This window comes from Durio zibethinus, chromosome 15 (genome assembly GCF_047325235.1).
Source record: "Durio zibethinus cultivar Kanyao isolate XHJ-2024 chromosome 15, ASM4732523v1, whole genome shotgun sequence".
Classification (NCBI taxonomy): Eukaryota; Viridiplantae; Streptophyta; class Magnoliopsida; order Malvales; family Malvaceae; genus Durio; species Durio zibethinus.
In genome coordinates this window covers 3156394-3178465 of record NC_143176.1, presented here as the reverse complement: position 1 = coordinate 3178465, position 22072 = coordinate 3156394, and the positions used below count along the sequence as shown (strand labels likewise).

The 22072-nt window shown below is 32.1% G+C and overlaps 3 protein-coding genes and 2 pseudogenes across 5 annotated transcripts; 4 read left to right on the top strand and 1 right to left on the bottom strand.

Moving 5' to 3' along the window:
• Positions 1-2443: 2443 nt before the first annotated feature.
• On the top strand, positions 2444-3580 carry LOC111302237 (nuclear transcription factor Y subunit B-3 pseudogene; annotated as a pseudogene). The gene has a single exon (XR_016328035.1). The product of XR_016328035.1 is annotated as a nuclear transcription factor Y subunit B-3 pseudogene (transcript).
• Positions 3581-4068: 488 nt separating this feature from the next.
• LOC111301546 (inactive beta-amylase 4, chloroplastic-like) lies at positions 4069-9639 on the top strand (annotated as a pseudogene). Its single transcript, XR_016328034.1, has 9 exons — positions 4069-4382; positions 5302-5429; positions 5680-5924; positions 6315-6534; positions 6637-6721; positions 6790-6948; positions 7472-7724; positions 8243-8312; positions 9452-9639. The product of XR_016328034.1 is annotated as an inactive beta-amylase 4, chloroplastic-like (transcript).
• Positions 9640-9843: 204 nt separating this feature from the next.
• LOC111301545 (Pectin lyase-like superfamily protein) lies at positions 9844-12401 on the bottom strand. Its single transcript, XM_022897306.2, has 4 exons — positions 11568-12401; positions 10701-11432; positions 10443-10581; positions 9844-10095 (listed from the first exon to the last, which is right to left on the bottom strand). Exons 1-4 carry the CDS (start codon positions 11669-11671, stop codon positions 9874-9876), a joined length of 1197 nt encoding a protein of 398 aa, XP_022753041.1. The 5' UTR covers positions 11672-12401; the 3' UTR covers positions 9844-9873.
• A 632-nt stretch (positions 12402-13033) lies between these two features.
• LOC111301543 (protein TIC 20-v, chloroplastic-like) lies at positions 13034-14152 on the top strand. The gene has a single exon (XM_022897305.2). It carries the CDS (start codon positions 13230-13232, stop codon positions 13875-13877), a length of 648 nt encoding a protein of 215 aa, XP_022753040.1. The 5' UTR covers positions 13034-13229; the 3' UTR covers positions 13878-14152.
• A 3734-nt stretch (positions 14153-17886) lies between these two features.
• Positions 17887-20514, top strand: LOC111301542 (fasciclin-like arabinogalactan protein 1). Its single transcript, XM_022897304.2, has 2 exons — positions 17887-18729; positions 19632-20514. The coding sequence occupies exons 1-2, from the start codon at positions 18085-18087 to the stop codon at positions 20226-20228; spliced, it is 1242 nt and encodes a 413-aa protein (XP_022753039.1). The 5' UTR covers positions 17887-18084; the 3' UTR covers positions 20229-20514.
• Positions 20515-22072: the final 1558 nt, after the last annotated feature.

Below are 22072 nucleotides of genomic sequence, written 5' to 3'. Positions count from 1 at the left end.
TCAATTGAAGTTTGGATTATTATACATTTTTTTCTCTTATTTTTAGGTTATTATTTATTATGTATAAAAAATTAGATTAATTGATTAAATGGGTTTTTAAGGAAAAGGATAACCCTTTAAAAAAAAAAAAACATAATGAGAAGAAAAAAAAAAACCTATCAAATACCTTAAGGAAAAAAAGGGACATGAATTATTAAATCCAAAAAATTTAATGACATTAAAAAAAAAAAAGAGAAATGAAAAAATTGCAAATTTTCTATAAACATTAGTATTATTGGAAAATTAAATTCCTTGAAATAAACAAGTTATTGAAAGATTAATAATAAGCATGGGTGTTAGGCAAAAAGTCAAAACCCAAATCACTTTAAAAATATTATTTAATAATAATAAAATTATTATTATCTAAGATATTTTTTTAACCATCTCAACTAACAATATGACTTTGGGGTGGACGTTTAATTATATTTTAATTTTAATAAATTAATTATTTTTATTTTACATTATTTTAATGAAAAAATAATAATTTAAAATAAGAAAAAAAGATTTATTTTCGTCCATGCAAACGAGATACTTATCAAGAAAGAACGGTCTAAAATGAACCACGTAGCATTTGTGAATAGTATTTTAAAAATTTTGCTTACGACTTTTCGTTTTTGTTTTCCTTCAAGTTGGAATTTGTTATTTGTAATTTTAAATTTTTATATTTATATGGTTGTAATAATTAACATTTTATGTTTGGAATTAGATGAATTACTGTAATATTATTTTTTATTTTGAAATTAAGTTACGAGATTTTAATAATTATTATATATTCTTTTTTGTTTCAAAATATTTATCATGTAATAATTTTTACGAAATTAAAAAGAATTTTTTGTTTTTAATGTATTTAACATTAAAATTAAATTCTTTTATAAAATTAAAATTTTATAATTTTTAAGATCAAAACATAAAAAACTTTTCACTTTAACATTAAGAGCACTAGATAAAAAATCACATTACATGAGCATCTGCAAAAACCATGATAATGTTTTGTTTTAATTAAACAGTCAGATACCCCTTATTCCTATCAGTTCTGAGTTAACTGTTCGTCGCTTAGGGAGGCTCCAAGGGAGTCATCCCCAATCCTTCCCTTGGTCGACACCCAACGACCGATTCTTACAATAAAAGTAGCTCGAGCAGTACACCGACAGCAGATGAGTTTAGGATTGATACAAATTATTCAAAAAAAATTTTAAAAAAATTTATAAAATATAATTTTAAAATATTAAAAGTAATATAAAATTAATATATTCTTAAAAAAAAAAAGATAAAGAATATATAATATGTATAATTAACTTTCAAATTCATAAATCAAATATATGTCCCATTATAACTTGAATTTAAATGATTTTTACAACTTGTTTTTTTTTTTTTTAATGTAAATTAACTTTCATCTTCAAAAAAGTATGTATTCTATTTATTATATTGATGTTAATATGTGACAATTTTTGGTAAACAATATGTCAAAATTTCATCATATATATATTTATTATTTTTTTGTCTTATTTTTCTTGTTAATTTATTATTAAAATGTTTTTAAAATTTGTTTTTTAAATATCTAAAAGTCTTATTTTTATTGAATTTTTTTAACCTTTTGTCATTAAAAATCATATGAAAATAATTGTTTAGAAAAAATAAAAATTTAATATTAACCATACTAAAATCAAAACTTTTTTTTTAAATTCAATAAAAATAAACTTGGAACAATAGAAAGGAAAGTTAAGAGTAAACAAGATATATAAATATGGCTTCAATAAAAAAAAAAAAGTATTAGAATTTGTATGAAAGTTAAAATTTAATTCAGACCTGAAAATGAAAAACCTCAATGTCTCTCTTAATTTCTCAGTCAAGATGAACACTATATATTAAGATGCCAAAAACAGCATAGCTCCCTTCCTTGACTTCTAGGGCAACAGTCATCACTTTAAATCAACCTGCTAACTTGTTTTTTCTTTTTTAATTATGTAAAGTGACAATATTTGGAATCGAATTAAATTTGATTTAATTTTTTAAATAGTATATAATTTTATAAATTTAATTTAAATTTAAATTATTTTTTTAATAAATTTGATTTGAATGAATTTTATTGATTTAATTCGATTTGATTTATTGATTTTTAAATTTAAAATTTTTTTATATATTATTTTAATATATTTAAATAAATTTATATATAAAATAATTATTTTAGTTTTATAAAAATTTAAAAATATATGATTTGATTAGATTTTTTTCATAATTTAATATAAAATTAGACTCAAACTTAATATATATATATTTAATATTCAAAATTTGTTTAAATTAAATAAAAAAAATTTATCGGAATATTATAATTTTAAATCAATTTTTTATCTTTTTTAATTTTTTTCTCGTCCCTCACTATATCCAACTTCTCTCTCTTCCACAGTTTTATCACTATCAAATTCCAAATCTCTTTAGGTCAAGTCATAAACTCAAGATCTTTTTCATTATAACAAGCTTCCAGACCTACCCCATGAACGGTAAACCCCTCTCTCTCACTCTCTCTCTGTCCATCCAAGGCTCACCAAAAACCCCACTAAAAAGCTAACAGAAGAGAGAAAGCCTAGTGGTATATATTCAACTTAAACAACTCGTTTTCACTGCAAAACCCCCATATTCCAATACCCTTTTAAGCGTTTCCTCCATATATGTTGTAGTAAAGAAAAAGCCATGGCAGACTCAGACAGTGAATCAGGAGGAGCTCAAAACAACGCTTCAAACGCAACAGGGAACAGCGAGCTTTCCTCCCCCAAAGAGCAAGACAGGTTCTTGCCTATTGCTAACGTGAGCAGGATCATGAAAAAAGCTTTACCTGCTAACGCCAAGATATCGAAGGAAGCTAAAGAAACGGTGCAGGAATGTGTGTCTGAGTTCATCAGCTTCATCACAGGAGAAGCCTCTGATAAGTGTCAGAAGGAGAAGCGGAAGACTATCAACGGTGATGATCTGTTGTGGGCCATGACGACGTTAGGTTTTGAAGAGTACGTGGAGCCCTTGAAGGTTTACTTGCAGAGGTTTAGGGAGATGGAAGGGGAGAAGACCGCGGTGGCACGTGAAAAAGACGCTCCTCTTGCTGGAGGCGTCGGTGGCAGTGGTAGTGGGATGTATGGGATGATGGTACATCAGCATCAAGGACACGTGTATGGTTCGAGTGGGTTTCATCAGATGGGTAGTGGGTTGGGTAAAGGTGGGCCTGGGAATAATTTGGGTGGGCCGAGGTAGTTCCTCACCTGTCATCATCAGTGACACGTGTATGGTTGTTACGAAATTGATAAAAAAATCTGGCTTGGTAATGGTTGGGCCTACTGGAAATTGGATATACCCAGGTAGGTGTATCAGTGGGTACACGTGTAAGCTTTAGGTGATTTGGGCAACTTGGGCTGAAGGGTAGGCCTCTTAGGATTATGTTTTTTGTCTGATATTGTGTACTTCCCTTGGAAATATACAATGAATTCCTAATTTTTTGTTGTCTTCCCTTGGAATTCATTCGTTCACTATAAATTTGAATGGAAATTCATGGCCATATTAAGCACGTTATTAATTGAGTGATGAACCGATGGACTTAGGTTTTGATTTTTTAAAAGTCAAATTGCATTTTGTTATTATTATTTATAAATATAATAATTTATATATTTTAATTGCGTAAATTATTAATAATTTATATATTTTTATAATAATTTTTTTAGTTTAATATTTAATTATTAAGAAATGAGTTAGGTATGGGTTCGATTCCATCATTTTTTTTTTCTCTTGTAAAGGCATTAGTTTTTCTTTACAACAAAAAAAATATATTTATATAATATTTTATATAAAAAATTATGTAATATAATTTATTAAGATATGAAAATATAAAATATTTTTATTTAATTTTATTAAATTTATATATAATAATAATAATAATAATAATAATTATTATTATTATTATTTTTTATTAATATTATTTTGTACAATATTATTATATTATGTTTTAATTATAAAATCTAATTGCGAATAAGGTTTACCATTGGACAGTTAGGTTGTTCCAATAAATTCGTATATGATTAACTCGAGAGAATTGGATAAGGCTTTGTGATCGCTCAAGAGCAGGGACACAAGCAAGTTATGCTACTCGTAAGTTAAACTCGAGCCTAATCAAGTCTACTGAGCCGTGCTCGAGCGGCTCATTAAAGTACTTCACTTTTAACGCAAAAGAGAGCTTCGTTCTCGACTACGCGAAAAGGCGAAAGTTTCTTCTTCGAAATATTTCGGCCATTAGCATGTTCACGAACGGCTTCTTTCGCAGTAAACGGCAATCCTTTGCCGGTAACCGTCGCGTTTTGAGGTTGGTGCGTAACATTTTAATATTATTTCTCTCATTCCCGTTTGATTACCGAGAAAATGATACAAAATGAAAATTTTTATATCCGTGCTTGAAGTTTTTTTTTTGGCCTAATGGAATTTGTTTTATTAATCGAAGATCTGATTGGAACCTTTGATTTTATGAGAAAATTTTGGATTTTTCGTATCTTTGAGCTGTACATTGCGGTTAATGTTTCCTGGAAAAGTGATTGTCTCTGTTCGTACAAGTTCCTGCTTAGGTTGCTTGGATTGTGATGATGGAATATCACTTAGTAAACTTAACGAATTTAAAAACTTTATGGCTTTTTTTTTTCTTTTTTCTTTAGCTGTTTTTTAATACCTTTCCCTGATGTAGAAGTATTGATATCTTGAAGAACGGATGCTCGAGAGAAATCATGATCTACGATACTGGAATCATCAAAAGATAAGAGGGTGCCTATTGTTGTAATGATGCCTATGGATGCAAAATGATTTCTTGGACTTGCTTCCAGTAGTTAGTATACTGTTTCTTTAAAAACAAAGCTCATGTTTCTGGTTGTGACTGAATTGGAATTATCTTCTAGTATAGTGAAGTGAGCATGTGTTTTTGTTGTGTCTGAATAAGTGTTCCTCTGTTCTGTGTTACTTCTTCTTCATATTCATTTTAGTTTTCCTGGAAAATGATTGTCTCTGTTTGTACAAGTTCCTGCTTGGGTTGCTTGGATTGTGATGATGGAATATCACTTAGTAAACTTAACGAATTTAAAAACTTTATGACTTTTTTTTTTCTTTTTTCTTTAGCAGATTTTTACGACGTAACATGATTCCCTTTTTGGCCTTTCATACAGCCGACCCCAGAGTTATGGGATATAAGTCTTAATTTGTTGTTGTTGATTTCGCTGATGTAGAAGTATTGATATCTTGCAGCATGGATGCTCAGAGAAATCAAGATCCATGATACTGGAATCATCAAAATATAACAGGGTGCTTATTTTCGTAATCATGCCTGTGGATGCATTCGCTCTTGATGCCTCTGGGAGTCCAAGAATTAGAAAGTAAGGTTTTGGCTTTAAATCTGCTTGATTATCAATATATCTTATGGTTTAGCATTCCTAAAAGAGAGGTAGACTCAATGCGTTCTTCATACTTATCCCATATAAGGAGAATATAACCACCTTTGTCCTAACTAACATGATCATTTAATATGTTCTTTTTTTTTGCTTTTGTTATCTTAAATCTTGGAGATTATGCCTTGTTTTGCTTTTGAAAATAAAATGGTTTTTATTTTGGCCCTTCTTGTTGCAGAGTCAAGGCCTTATCTGTATCTCTAAAAGCACTCAAGTTGGCAGGTGTTCATGGAATTGGAGTTTGAGGTCTGGTGGGGAATAGTGGAGCTTTTTTCTCCTTTTGACTACAATTGGTCTCTGTATGAAGAGCTTTTTAAATTGATATCTGATTCAGGTCTGAAGTTACATGTTGCTTTGTTTTTCACTCAAAGATTCACTCATCTAATGGAAAAGGGGGTGTGTCTTACACTGTGGATTTTAGAGGTTTGCCATTTACTTGTTACACTGCTATGTGGTTGCACACTGACTTGTAATTGCACAGTTGATTTATGGTGCTTTTAACTGTTTGCACTAAAGGTTTTATTTTAGTGCAACTTATCAGACTGGTAGGAATCTTGCCATCCAATCCACCAACATTGATGTAATAAATTAGGACGGAAAAATGTTATTTATTTTTCCTCAACTACCAATCCCATGTGCTGGGTGATCTACTATTGTAAGCCTGTAAGTAAGACTGTATTCAGCCTTCCAATATGTATGAAGCTGCCCCAGTGAAAAGGTTACCTAATTAGAAATATATAAAGGGGACCTTATTTACATTATGGTTATTTTAACTGCTAATGTACTGCTAACTAATACATTTTTTGCTCTGAGATTGGTGATGTAAATAAAGATTTATACTATCGAGATCAACATGGCTTCTTCAACAATGATTATCTTATGCTAGGGGTGGACCAAGTTCCTCTGTAATCTGGACGGACTGCCCTCCAATGTTATGAAGACTTCATGCTTAGTTTTGTTAGCAAATTTGAATCCTTTATTGGAAGTGCAATGGAAGAAATAAGCATTGGTCTTGGTCCTTCTGGAGAGCTTACGTACTTTATGGTTCTTATTTCATTCTTTTCCCTCTTTGTTAAAACTGTGAAGTTATTGCTGAAACATAATTATGAAGCCATTGCATGATTTTCTTAGTGCTGATATCCGGCTCATCCTTTGGGTGATGATAGATGGAAATTCCTTGGCATTGGTGAATTCCAGTGTTATGATAAGTACATTTAGGTGTAAACCTTTTTCATCCTTTGATGGAAACTCAGTTGTTTCAGTATTCTCTAGATAGTTTTGCATACAGGATGGAGGACTTAAAGATGGCTGCATGCCTAGAAGGAAAGCCTCAATGGGGGTACAGAGGCCACAGAATGCTGATTGTTACAACAGTCTTCATTCAGGGGTGCCTTTTTTCGAAGAGGGACAGGGAGGCTTTCTATCTGATTATGGCCATTTCTTCCTGGTATGTATGCTTTATCTGTAATATTTGCATACCAGATTTATGTCTGTATATTGTGCAGATTAATATTCTACAACATTCATGTGCTATCTCTATCTGTGCTGCTACAATACATTAACTGAAAAGGACTCAAACCATCCATTTGAATTTAATGCATTGACAATATATTGCAATACAGAAGTGTGGTACTGAGATAAATGATGGTCATAGTGATAGGTTATTATCATTACAACATTTTTATTTTAGAAGTTACTCATCTACTAAAATGGTAAGATATGGGGTAGAGCTCCTTCTGGTTGGTGTTGTTATTTCCTTATTAGTAGCTATCAAATCATTTCAGAAATTATCAAATATCTGTTTAGACCAAGGTTGCTCATAGTCATAGATATATGTTAATTGGGGAAAGTGTGTTTTGCTTATAACATCATGTTTTCAGAAATCCAGTGTGCAATACCCTGCCGCACATTAAACATGATTATAGAAACTTAGAATCTAAAAAAACTGACTTTGGGATGATCTTTTAAAGGAATGGTACAGTGGTAGGCTGATTTGTCATGCAGATGCCATTCTTGCAAAGGCAGTAAAGATACTGAAAAAATACCAAGAAAATGAGCAAACTTCTGTTATGTTGGTGGGTAAAATTGGTGGAGTTTATTGGTGGTACCAGACTGTATCACACCCTGCTGAACTTACTGCTGGTTACTACAAAACTGCTCTCTGGGATGGTTATGATCCAGTCATCTCAGTGTTGTCTCACTATGAGCTGCTTTGCATATTCTGTGCGAATTTCATCTCTATTTAGTTCATTTTTTTAATCTTCTTCTTTACCTAGATAGGTTTCTGTTTGGTGGATTTCTTTAATCCAAAAACTTTTCAGCACAATGCATTATTCATTTAATGACTGAAAACAGTTTGGTGCAATATTTGGTGTAAATTGATACTTGACTGAAAAATAGAGTGGACTGATTGACATACAAGGCTGTGAATCTCCTGGAAAACCGACCTTGTGAATCTCCATAATAAAAATTTATTTTATAGAAAGTTTGAAACCAATTTGATTCTTTCTTTTTGCAGATTGATTGAATCTTGAGGTTAAAATTTACAAGATGAAGTATGAGATTTTTAGGGAGTAGCAAGCATCAATATTATTTGAAGTTTGCCTTGTTCTTTGTTGAAGTTCTATGCTATTTCATTGTGTCCCTCCTCTTATCTAAGTTTGTGCATGTATGATGGTTGTAGATTATAGATATTTAGTCATTTCCTTCCTGCATTTTCATTTCTTTAACTTCCACTGCAGCTGCTTAGAGATGATGGACAGTGAAACCCCACCAACGTATATTTGCAGTCCTGAAGGATTACTGAAACAGGCATGAGTTATCTCTTAATTGACAAAATTTCTTTTCATCTTTGATGTTGAAATTTGTGAATTTTAGTCCAGGAAATTTTTACTGCTTAAATCTACGAAAAATACTTGATTGGCCAAAAAACAAAATCTACAAACAGTACTGTTCCTTTCCCTGAATTTATTTTTGTAATTGATTAAAGAAGTTTATGTGTATATTCAACGATTGTGATGTATTTTGACATTTCCTTTCATGCCTATAATTTGATGCTACCTTTTATTTAGCTGAATATGTTTACATGTGTAGCCTCTCAGGTATGTCCCCTTGAAAAAGAAAAAACAAAAGATAATATTGTTCATTTGTAATGAGTGAACCTGATTCCGTGTACTTTTTCAGGCTTTATGGGCTACACCCCCTGGTGCCTAACAGATAAAAAGAAAAAGGGAACTGAACTAATATGTTTTATTTATCATAATCATTGTAACCCTTAAAACCTAATTCCTTTCCGGACATCTGGTATAAGTATGAAATTTCATAAAAGTTTCTCCTGGGATACAATATTCCAAGAAACAATTCTGTTTTCACCTTCCTTCTGTACTGCCCATAAGGACTTGGTTGTAATATGTGACAGATATAAAGGACACATCTTGTTGCCTGTTACAAGGAAGTTAAATGAGGTTCTTTAAGACTATATGATATGCCATTTAACAGCTAAAGAGTGTGAATATCAGATACAACTTGTCTCATTCATGTACTTCTCTTGTGACAAAGCCTAATTTTTTTGACCTTTTGAGTTTCAATGCTGATAAAGTCTGTTTCAAAGAAAAGGATAATTAACTTGATTGGAAGAAATACAACCGAACGACTTGATGAGGTAAATATCATTCTATCTTAACACACTCTTGTCTACCTTTAGTTTAATAATAAGCTTTTGTAATTTAATTGTTTTGTGGCAATGACTAGTATGGCACTTGTGATGGCTTTTAACTCTCAGGTTTCACAATTATTTTATAGCTTTATCTAGTTTAGTTGTCTATAGTTTTCCTAACGATTATTCAGCCCTTTCCTTTTCTGTTTCCTTTTAATTTTTTTTTCCAGTATTTTCTTTACTAACATAACTCATATTTTCTCTCTCTCTCTCTCTCTCTCTTAGATTCTTGCAGACTGGACTATGGAAAACCCATTCAAACTATTACAATCCCCAAGCAGAAGTTGTAAGATCATTTACTTATTTCAGAATGAATGATAGATATTTAGGGTTGAAAATTGGAATAACTTTGTACTTTGTCAGAATGATGAGCACAGATTTGTAATATACTATTGCAAATGTCTAACCATTTTACTAAGCTAATTAAGATCTCCCTGCCCCTACCTTATTTTTTTTTCCTGACTGGAGGACAGCGGGGGAATTGCAAAGGCTTTTGTCGCCTTGTCATATATCTAGTTATACATCCTTACATCCTCATTCAGTCCAGCTTTGAAATTTTTTATGATGTTGGAAAATAAATCCAAAAAATAACAAAAGGTTCATCTAAATTTGAGAAAATAAAATGCATTAAATAGTAGAAATTTGGTTGGCTAGATATTAACATCCGTGGCCTATTTGGCAACTTAGAGTTCCAGCATACTTAGCCGTCTTTGTTAGAAGTGACGTTGGTTTTGCCACCATGCTTGATGCTTTTATGTAACTTTCTGGAGCTTCTTCTCCAGAAGGTGTGAAAAAAGCACCATTGAGCATCGTATCTCCTTCTGATCTCCAATTCCAGTTCTTCCACTCAGTATCTAATGAGCTTTCACGCTTTGTCACCTGATTAAAAAATAAATTATTGACAACACATGGAAGCTTATGGAGTACATTTTTGAAGAGATTGAGGTACATGATTTTCGAGACTTAGGTTAGTTATTTTAGGAGAAAGGTTCCAAAGAATAGCAACCTTTTTAAAAGTTTTTGCTTGTCTTCTAGCTCTTTTATGTTCTTAGGCCATGTTGGGCTTGCTATTAAGGCACTTTGGAACAATTGTTTATTTTGCTATTAGTCAATCAACATATTCTTTCTATGTGGTGGTTAATACGAAAATACCAAAGTTTCTTCTTTCTGTAGCCCTAATATAATGGTTGATGCTAGCATAGCTACATTTGGGTAGAGAAACTTGCCTCCTTTGAAGCATTGTTATCTGATGCTATGAAGGCATTCCCTTGGCTATTGATTGTAGGGTTTGCACTTCCGCCAATTGCATACATCTTCCAACCATTGTATACATTATTGACAATGTGAAAATACCCATGCCTGCATCTGAAACATTTTGGAAGTATGTTTAGAAACCATGTTTAGAGTTTTTATAGGAATTAGTATCGATAATGAAGCATTTATAATGCTACATGTGTGTGCATAATGCCGTAGGTGAATGCTACCTGGGCATTCTCTGAACCAGGCCTTCACCAAAGTAATTGAAGGCAATTGTGACTTGCATGTTCTTGTCATCAAGGAACTCATCACTATGACCCATAAGCATGACTTCGTTGTGATGTAGCATATAGTTGTTAGAGATTGTTATCGATGTTGAACCATATGTGGCATCAATAAGCCCGTCATAACAATTTGCAAGTGTGCAGTGATCAATCCACACATCCCTTGAGGCAAATATTGAGATCCCATCCCCATCAGATCCACCACTTATTGCAAATTGGGGTAAAGGGTCCCACACTGTGGATCCTGAAGGTATGCAGTCATGTATGTAGATGTTATGTATGATTATATTACTCACATTACGTAAGGTTATGCATGGTCCATGTGCTATTTGGATATCATATCCTCTTCCATCGATGGTCTTGTCTGAGTTGATCAGGAGTTGTTCTCTTAGGCTTATGACCATGTCATGATCAAAGATGATCCATAGAGGTTCTTCTTGAGTGGCTGCATGACGTAGTGTTCCCGGAGTTGGCTGTAATGGATCATCATTATCAGAATCTGTGACTACATAAACTTCACCATCTCGACCCCCAATGGCATTTTTCCCGAACCCAACTGCACAATCAGCCAGCCTTTTCCGGTTGGTGTCCCATTCAGGGTCACACCTCCAGCAATCATCTATAGGGTTACCAGTTCTGCATTCTTTCATATCCAACTGCCTTCTTGTTGAATCCCTGTTTATATGCCATTACATAGCATAGAAACTTGTCAGAAGTCAGAAAAAATGAGCTTTAAAAATAAAGAATTTACGAAATTCAAGAATTTGAGACCATTATGTTGACAATCAAGCTCCTCCAGAGGGGCTTTACCTTCCTGCAGCTTCTGATATTTGTTGTGGTGGATGTCTGGAGAATGTTGGTGCAGCATGTAAGAATATGACTAGGGAAACTAGGTAGAAATAGAATCTTGTCATCTCAAGCAAAGGGAAGCTTTTGCTAAACTACAATAGAGCAAGGACCCAAAGATCTGGGTATTTATATTTATATAAAAGGAACATTGCATGATTTTAAATTATGGATCCAACAAAACAAAACCCTAGGAATTGAATGGTGCTGTAAAATGCTGGTTAGTTTTTTCACGTGGGTAGCTGCTCTGAGGGAAGTAGTTGGTGGTCTAAAATTTCCATTTTGATTAAAAGGTGCTGCCATAGTGTTTGTTTACAGGGAAAGGAAGGACTTGAGCAGCCACTCCAGTAATGGCGACCGAATAGTTAGGTTCATATGGCTGCTTTTTTCAGCGGTTTTTGTAGGCTTTACTTGGTCTATCCTATATGTTTTGCGAAACCTCTTTTAGCAGAAAATTTGTCGGTTGCAAAGGATCCAGAATTTATTGTAGAGAAAAGTGGTTGCATCCCAACTCTTATTCAATAGAAAAGAGTACATAAAATCTTCGACATTCCCCATCTTAGGTAATAAGGACAAATGTAGTGCTGCATCTTTCATTTGGGTTCAACTTGTCCGCATAAAAAAAATAAAATTTAGAGACCTAATCCTTTATTTATAGTACAAATTTGTTACCTTAAATTACATGCTAAGGTTTTTGCTTATGTTACCCTAAAAACTTATTTTGCCATCTCAATCTCACATTAAAACCAATTGCCCATAATTCAAGAAGTAGATAGCTAAAGCTTAGAACAAAATTTAGGGACGAGAAAAAAATTGAAAAAATTAAAAATCGATTTGAAATCGTAATGTTTGATTCGAATTGATTTTTTTTTATTCAAATTGAATTAAGTTTAGATTTAAATATATATATTATGTTTGAATCAAATTTCGAATGGAAAGATAAAAAAAGTTTAAAAATATTGAACTTAATGATATATTTTACATAAGTTTTATATATTTTTTTAATTTTTTATAAAATAAAAATAATAATTTTATATCAAAATTTATTTAAATATATTAAAATTTTATATTAAAATAATATATAAAAATAAAAAATATTAAAATTTAAAAATTAATAAATAAATTTGATAAAATTTAATCCAATTCAATTCAGATAGTATAAAGATTTGATTTGAATTCAAATTAAAATTTAAAATTTTATAAAATTATATCATATTTAAAAAATTAAATTAAATCCATCCGTCATAATCCCAATCAAAAACCCTTTTTTTACCACATAAAATGTTGACAACAATAGCTCTTTAACTATTTACCTCCCTAAAATACCTATTCAATTTTTCATTAATCATTTAATTATAATCATTACATGATTCTAATAAATAATAATAACAATTAGTGGCAGTAGTATAAAACGGAATCATTTCTCTTCACAAGTATATAATGTTGGCAAATTTTGGGCAAAATTTTCTCATTTTTCCTCAATGAAGTAGATATTCCTAGTCAACCATAAGGCAATAACCAACGCCTTACATATCTTTTTTTTTTTTCCTTTCCCTTCCTCTCTGAACTTTGGTTCTGCTTTTCTGCAAGATCTTCATTTTTCCATCCAAAATAATTCAAAGCAGGATGCTTTTATTCAATCCTCTCACTTTACAACCAACTCTAACCTTATCTCCAAAAACCCATTACTCCCCTTCACTTTCATATCTCAAAAAGCACACATCTTTTTTCACCGTACCAAACTTTCCCAACAAAGGAAATAACCCAACAAGAAGAAAACTTTTCATGGTCCAAGCTAAAGGTGATGACTCAGCTGATGGTCCAGACAGGCTGATTTCAGCAATATGTTATTTTTATCCTTTCTTTGATGGCATACAATATGGCAAGTATGTTATAACACAATTCTCTCCAATTCAAGTGCTTATACAACCACTTTTCCCAGCTATTAAAGTGTTCAAAAGCTTTCCCTTAAATGGGTTTTTAGTGTTTTTAACTTTGTACTTTGTGGTTGTTAGGAATCGAAATTTTAGTAGGTATGTGAGGTTTAACACTATGCAGGCAATCGTGCTTGATGTTTTGTTGATATTTCCTGATCTCCTGGAGAGGAGTTTCAATCCAAGAGATGGGTTGGGTTTGGATTTGGTGATGAGCCTGGATAGCACTGTGTTTTTGTTCCTTTTGGTTTGTTTGATTTATGGTTCATCTTCTTGCTTGTTCGGGCAGTTACCAAGATTGCCAATTGTTGCTGAAGCTGCTGATAGGCAAGTTCTTTGATGGCCTTTATTTGGTTATTGATGTTTAAATTGAGATTTAATTGTTAGAAATTTTGGCATCTGGATTTAGTTGGCCAAAAGAGAAGGAAGATATACATCTTTTAGATGCTTTCATTATTGTTTTATGTTCAATTTAGTTTCTCATTGTTGGTTTTCTGTCTCTCTCTCTGGTTTTAAAGTTGGATAAGATTAGTGGAATTGTATATTGGCAAATTTGCTAGCTACACTGCTAAACTGGGAATGATTTGCAAATTAAGTGGTTTATTTCTTGTTTCATTTTGCATACTCTGAAATGTGCAATGAGTTCCTTGAGCATTTTATCCTAGTCCAAGGGCCAGCTGTAGTTCACATTTCACAATCCACAAAGATTAGGCCATTTCCTATATAGATTCTGGCTATTTCATTATTGCTTTTTGTTAGATTTGCTGTGGGAGACTAAAACCGTTCTCCATTCTCCTTTAAGATAAAATTGAAACACAGTTTTGGACATTTTGCCATTCAATATGATGACCCGAAGCTTTAAACCATTGCAGTTTCTGATAATCTGATATAATTTAACTAATTAAAAACAAATCCAAACATGCTTAAACCCCCAAGATAGTGGGAGCTAGAGAGGAGATTTCAAGTTTAATGGTCCAGTTTATTACTCTTGAAAGGTGCATCCATTGAGAAGAACCATCTGGCGTCCGATATAATATCAAATAAAGCTTGGGTGATTTCTGTATTTTCAGTTTCCTCTGCTGTGTTATTTCTTCATCTTACAACCTTTCCTTTGGTTTCTTGTTTCTATTTTGTGATATGCAATTGAGCTTAACTGAAGAGAAATTAAATACATTATACTATTATTTTATTTTTTTAAACGAGGAATATATAATAAATCATAGATGAAAATTTAGGATTAAAAGTGATAATAGTTTGGATTAAATTTAATTCGTTTTTTTTTATAATATATAAAATTATATATTTTTAAAATTTGATTCGAATTTGAATAAAATTTGAATATAATTTGAATCAAATCCACCAGTTCAGTATAGCAATATTTTAAATTTAATTTTTTATATATTATGTTAATATAATTTTTAATATATTTAAATAAAATTAGATATAAAATAATTATTTTATTTTATAAAATTTTTTAAAAATATATAAAAACTAATAAAAATATATAATTTGATTTAATTTTTTTAATATTTAATTTTTTGATTTAAAATCTGATTATATATATTTACTAATCGAATTTAATTCGAATCAACTAAAAAAATTTAAATCAAACGAATATTGCTGTTTTGGATTGATTTTTTATTTTTTCAAAAAATTTCACTTCTAACCCTAATCAATGTATATAATTTGATTTAATTTTTTTAATATTTAATTTTTTGATTTAAAATCTGATTCGAATTTAATATATATATTTACTAATCGAATTTAATTCGAATCAATTAAAAAAATTTAAATCAAACGAATATTGCTGTTTTGGATTGATTTTTTATTTTTTCAAAAAATTTCACTTCTAACCCTAATCAATGTAAACATTAAAAAATATATATATTTAAATTAAAATTTTTAAAATATATTTATTTTAAAATTATTTATTTATCATATATTATCGTTCAAAATAAAATACATTAACAATAAAAATAATATTAATTAATAACTTTAAATTTTAAATACACATTAAAAATTTTTTAAAATTTATAATCATATTTAACACGTCACTGTATTTAAATCATATTATTCGTAACGTTAACAAAAACAAATAATATCGTCGTGCGTACATCCAAGCCATGAAACGTTTTGTCGGTGGAGGTTTTCGCTAACGTCACAAAACCTATCTCTTTTCGTCCACGTGGCATCCTCTCATTGAACTCTTTCCAGCCTGGCCTTGTCGGGGCACGAAGCAGTGGCCCACAACTGAACTTAACTCTCTCTCTCTCTCATTTTATCAAATTGCCCTCCTATTTATCATCGAACTACGAAAATACCCCAACATAGACGGGTGAAGTCATGACCATTTTGATCCTTCGCCGACAGTGTCACATTTGGCACCTGTCATTCAATCGGACGGTGGTAGTTGATCCAATTTTTGGGATCAGCAAAATTAACCGCCAATGATTGGTAAATTACATGAAATTTGGTTTTAAAAAATCCCAAACAAATTATTCTGTTCTCTGTTTGATAAAAAAGTGAATAAATAAATAAGACTCATAATCTCTGTTTGATAAAAAAAATTGAATTAAAAAAGTCAAAAAGATGCAATGATAGAAAAGTTGGATTGGAATAATTGGTATGGCTTAGATTCCATTCTTGCAAGATGGTTTTATTCTATACATAGTTTAATTGTAGCTTTAATAATATAATATGCCTTGATTTCTGACGAAGAGATGCTAACACACAAAAAGATTAGAAGGATAATAGTTATAATCGAATCGAATTTTATTTAATTTTTAAAAATATTTTTAGTATTTTATCTTATTATTATTATTTTTTAACTTACGTAATCAATCTTTTTTATTATTTTAATACTCGTACGCTTGTGTTTTAGATTGATTTAGGCATAAAAGAGGAGATTCTAATCTTAAGGTTGCACAGGTTCAGAGTCTAAGATCGGAGCTCGTTTGGAGCTTAAATTTCGACCAGTGACAAGTGGTATCAGAGCTAACTCTAAACCGTTCGATTCACGTCAAGCACATCGAGAGAGGTAGGCAGGATAATTATCCTTCGTGACGAGAGCGTCACGAGATTGGATGAAAAAAAATGTCACGAACATAAGAAAGAGTCATGAATCTTACATCGAACATAATATGATGGTCACAAATATCACGGATATAAAAAAGAGTCTTGAATCTCACATCAAACATAATATGAGAGTCACTAAAGTATAAAAAGGTTTATACCACCTCTACCTTGTGAGGCACCTTTTGTAGGATAAAACCATGAGACAAGAGAATCAGAACGAATAATATTTCACAAGGATGTGAACCGTAACAATTAGACTGATCTGAGACGTCAGATGAATGGATGTTCGAGTCTCAGAAACACGCGAATTCAAAACTTAAATCTCAACCCATGACACCTAATACAACATGTCTGTTTCCTTCAACTTCTTTACTTAAGATCCCAAGGTTTTCATTCCCAAACTCTTAAACACCATCTGCATGCATACATCTATTTGAACTTTTTTTTCATTGCAGCTTGGAACGTAGCCTTATAACTTCAAATAAATAATAAAAATAATAAAAAATTTGAAAGAAATATTGAGAGAGACAAGAGTTGCTTCCGCTACTAAATTGGGTAAAAATATCACTTTGATCCTACACCTAAAAACATAGATTTATTATTATCCCTCTGTAAAATAAATTGAGTTTAAGTGTAAAACTACAGTCCCATTGGCCCCTCAATTAAATTCTCCCGACATGAACTTCCCATAGACATTGTGTCTCATCTTTCCTGTATTGTCACTCTCACTCCCCCACTACAACTCACAACTACTAAACCATATCATAGATTTGTGGCTCACCCGCTAATTTAGCCAAAATTTAAACCCCATTTCCACAAAGTACAATCCAGACTTTTTCTAGTTTCAGCTGTAGGAGACACAGCTCACAGTCACGATTAGATACAGTGATATTGTATTATATTAAATATTAAAATTTATTTTATCAAATTTGATCGATCTACGTATTGTTATCATAATACCAAATAATATTATCAAAATTTTATCATCCGAAAAATTCAAAATAATGTTAATTATCAGAGTCTTGATCATATTACTTACCGTTATATAAAAATAATTTATTATAATTTATAAAAATATAAAATATATTTTTTTATTTTTATTAAATTTATATATAATTATTATTAAAATTTTAAATTATATTATTATTTTTATATTTATATCATTATATTTTAAATTATCGTACATGCATACAACGACAAATCATCTCTCAATCGTGGCCTCCTTTGCTTCCCTTTCTCGCTCTTCCAAACCCCAAAACCACCAGCATAATGGCTCGTTTTGTAATTTAACCATATTCCAAGCCCCTTTTCCCACCTTAGAGTTCTCAACTTTCCGTCCTCTTCCTCCCCCTGTAATCTTTACACTAAAAACACTACAGCAAAACCCTCAATTTCCTTCCTTTCCTTTCCTTTCCTCCATAAAAAGAAAAAGAACCCAGAAGGGAAAAAAAAATACAGGGAGAAACAACACAATGCAGCAAAGGAAGTATCTTGTTCTTCTCTTTTTCTCAGTTATTCTTCTGTTCCAAACCTCAAATGGCCATAACATAACACGTCTTCTTGCAAAGCACCCATCTTTATCAACATTCAACCATTACCTCACTCTCACACACTTAGCTCCAGAGATCAACCGCCGCACAACCATCACTGTTCTTGCCTTGGACAACTCAGCCATGTCATCTCTCTTAGCTAAAAAACCTTCCATTTACACCCTCAAAAACATCCTTTACCTTCATGTTCTTCTTGACTACTTTGGTGCCAGGAAACTTCACCAAATAACCAATGGCACTGCACTAGCTGCTACTATGTTCCAAGCTACTGGGGTGGCTCCTGGGGTTGCAGGGTTTGTTAATATAACCGATTTTAAAGGTGGCAAAGTTGGTTTTGGAGCTGAAGACAATGGTGGAAGTTTGGATTCTTTTTTTGTTAAATCTGTTGAGGAAATTCCTTACAATATATCCGTGATTCAGATCAGCAAGGCTTTACCTTCTGCTGTAGCTGAGGCTCCTACTCCAGGGCCAAGTGAGCTGAATATTACTAGAATTATGTCAGCACATGGATGTAAAGTGTTTGCTGATACTCTTTTGGCAAATCCTGAAGCCATGGGAACATATGAGGTAACCTCAAAATCTGTTGTTTTATGTAAATGTAGTAATTTGATTTAATATGTTTGTGTGAGGGATTTAATCTTTGAGGTTGATTAGTGAAAAAAGAAGGGAAAGAAAGAAAGAAGATGAAAGATATAAATAAATGCGATAGAGGAAATGGGTAGATTGAAAAGTTATGATAATGGCATAAGATACTGTTGTCTTTACTCTTTTGTTGGCTACTTTTAGTTTTCATAAGGCAAGGTATGTGAATTTCTGGACAAGGTCTTGATGAAGTAATCCAGATCTGGGTTTGTTTTCTTTTGAATTGGATACCAAATGTTTAAATGTACAGCATCAAAGTGTTACAACTCAAGCATATGGACATTTTGCTCTGGATTTAACACTAACCCATATGAGGCAATTTACATATATAATTTTAACTTGATATTACGATAAACTGCATGTTGGGAATCAGATAATGCATGATTCAGTAAATGCATTGTGCATGCGACGGTTGTTCAAGACATTAACTAAATGATAGCGGTTGTTTAGATATATAGTGAACATAGTTTAAGTGGTTGGAAGGCATAAGGCATTGTGAATTTGTGATTTGTGACAAAATCAGGTTAGATGCTTGTAGTAATAGGCTAAACTAATAGCCCAGGAAAGTTGCTCTTCTGCTTTGTTATTTCTCCATCGTTGGAACTGTTTGCCACTCTTCAGTTTGCCCATTATGTTGTGAGATCTAGTCTTTTCTCATGCATTTTTGGGAGGTTTCTTGGGGATAAACTATAGGGAAACTGATCATTTAAATGTAACATTTGCTTGTTTGTTACTTCATAATCTCTAAATTTATCTTGGATTTTTCCCCTTTGTAACTTATTATAGTAAAGCATTTTTGAATAATGAACTTGTTACCATACTTCTAGGATAATGTTAATGGAGGATTAACTGTGTTCTGCCCTCTGGATGATCCATTTAAAGCTTTTTTACCAAAGTACAAGAACTTGACAGCCGCACGGAAAGCATCTTTCCTAGAATTTTTTGGCATCCCAGTGTACCAGTCTTTGTCCATGTTGAAATCCAACAATGGAATCATGAACACATTAGCTACTGATGGAGCTAGCAAGTTTGATTTCACTGTGCAAAATGAGGGTGAAGAGGTGACACTAAAGACAAAGGTCAACACTGTCAAAATAACTGGGACTTTGATTGATGAGGAGCCTGTGGCAATTTATACGATCGATAAGGTCTTGATGCCTAAAGAATTGTTCAAGGCAGCTCCTACTCCAGCCCCAGCCCCAGCCCCAGAGGAGGCAGCAGATGCACCAAAGGGATCCAAATCAAAATCCAAGTCTAAGTCCAAGTCCAAGGCAGCACCAACACCTGAATCAGACTCACCAGCTGATTCACCTGATTCTGACCCAGCTGATCTGACAGCTGATGATAATGCTGCTGTGAGTTTCAGGGGTGGAAGGTTTGCTGCCGTTGGATTGAGCTTCTTGTTGGTGTTTTTGTTGCTGTAAGTTTTCCAGTTTAGTTTTGTCTTCCTTTTTCTTCTCACTTTTATATTTTGGAGAAATGAGAATAAGTGATGCCTGTTATCGGCTAATTTATTACTCGCCTTCAGTGTGGTTAGTTAAATTTTTTTTTTTTTTTGGTTGATATTGTTTTTAGAGTGTGAGGAGTTTCCGAAGTATTATTTTTATGTTGGATAGATTAACTAAGGTGTACTGGATGTAAGTTTGATTAATGTTTATTGTCAAAAAGACATGTTGCTGGATGATGGTTTTCCCATCAGTTTTCATGTTATGTTCTTGCCTACAGTAAATTCAAACTTGTTATGTCTGCTGATATCAATTAAGTTTGGTGTATGATATTGATGATAATTTTTGTTTGAAGTAACAAAACTATAGAAAATCACCTTTTTTTTCAATGAACTCAACTGTCCCTCATCTAATCACAATCTCATTTATGAATGGTTCACATGATCATAAGAATAATACAGCAGAGCATGTAAAGGGATGAGTTGGATGGCCTACTAGAGGAAAATCACCAAGCCCTGCCATTTGAATCAAATTCAAAATTTCAATTCATTAACAAAATTACAAGCTGAAAGGTGATGAAACCAGAAGCTTAGTGATGATTAACATGACTTTATTACAAACAACTGCTAAATTTTTAGAGGTTTACGGTACTTTTTGACAACAAAACAAGAAAATTAGCTGATACAGCTAGAGTATTAAAACAGCAAATGACAATGACAGAATTACGATGGCAAAGGTGGAAAGGGGCATATAAAGGGTAGGTGAATTGTCATCAAGAGGCTCATATTCATAGGGATTTGGATGGGAGGGGTACTGGCAGCACTGTACTTGAACTGGCGGACAGTTGGCTTGAACTGGACGTGATGGTGGAGGTGAAGCTCCATGTGAAGGATAGGTAGAAAGAGATGGGGGAGTTGGTGGAGCTTCATATGGAAGATAGCCTGAAAAAGATGGGGGTGGTGGTGGGGGGGCTCCATATGAAGGATAGCCAGAGAGCTGCCAGGGTGGTGAGAGAGGATGGCATGGATGTTGACATATATATATATATATATATATCTCTGAAAAACTCATGCTTTTGTGCAATATATTCTTCATTCAGCATCCACTGTATAAAAAGGCAAATATTAGGGAAGAAGAAAGATGCTTAGCAAATGCATGCATGAGAATCCTGGTTTCTTCACTCTTATTCAAGGTAATGAACATTCACCCTCAAGATAGCAACAAAGGCTAAATATATATCCAGCTCTTGCTTCTGAATGTCAAAGGATGGTACTGGAAGCAACATGCATATGAAAAATAGATATGAACTTCTCCAAGAATGTCTTATGTGATTGACTTAAGAAAAGGATCCATGTCAAAACAAAGAATTCACCAAATCCTGGATTTATTCAATAGGCTACATAAGCTGATATGCCTTAATGAAATGTTTTTTTGTTCTTGTTAGATTATAGTTGTAATCCTATATGTATACTATTCTTATATTTATTTTATATAAAATATTAATAATTTATATATTCATATCATAATTCGTATTAATATAAAAATATAAAAATATAAAATATATATTTTTTAATTTTATTGAATTTATTTATATTTTTATTAAAATTTTAAATCATATTATTTTTATATTATATTATCACATTAAATTTTAAATTATAAGGTACAACAAAAAGTGACAGCTAATGAGCAGTTATTTCTCACAACATCCCAATTGTAGGCATTGTTGAAAAATGGAAGAACCTTCCAAAATTAATTGGAGCTAAAAGGCGCAAAAACAGCCATAAAAGCCATAAACAACTGTGTCCCATTTACCTATATTTCCA

Coding starts and splice junctions, on each gene's coding strand:
- LOC111301545 (XM_022897306.2), bottom strand. CDS start 11,671: ATGACAAGATTCTATTTCTACCTAGTTTCCCTAGTCATATTCTTACAT. Junction 11,433..11,567: donor ATATCAGAAGCTGCAGGAAG/GTAAAGCCCCTC, acceptor GCATATAAACAG/GGATTCAACAAGAAGGCAGT. Junction 10,096..10,442: donor ATAACAATGCTTCAAAGGAG/GCAAGTTTCTCT, acceptor TTTTTTAATCAG/GTGACAAAGCGTGAAAGCTC.
- LOC111301543 (XM_022897305.2), top strand. CDS start 13,230: ATGCTTTTATTCAATCCTCTCACTTTACAACCAACTCTAACCTTATCT.
- LOC111301542 (XM_022897304.2), top strand. CDS start 18,085: ATGCAGCAAAGGAAGTATCTTGTTCTTCTCTTTTTCTCAGTTATTCTT. Junction 18,730..19,631: donor AAGCCATGGGAACATATGAG/GTAACCTCAAAA, acceptor CCATACTTCTAG/GATAATGTTAATGGAGGATT.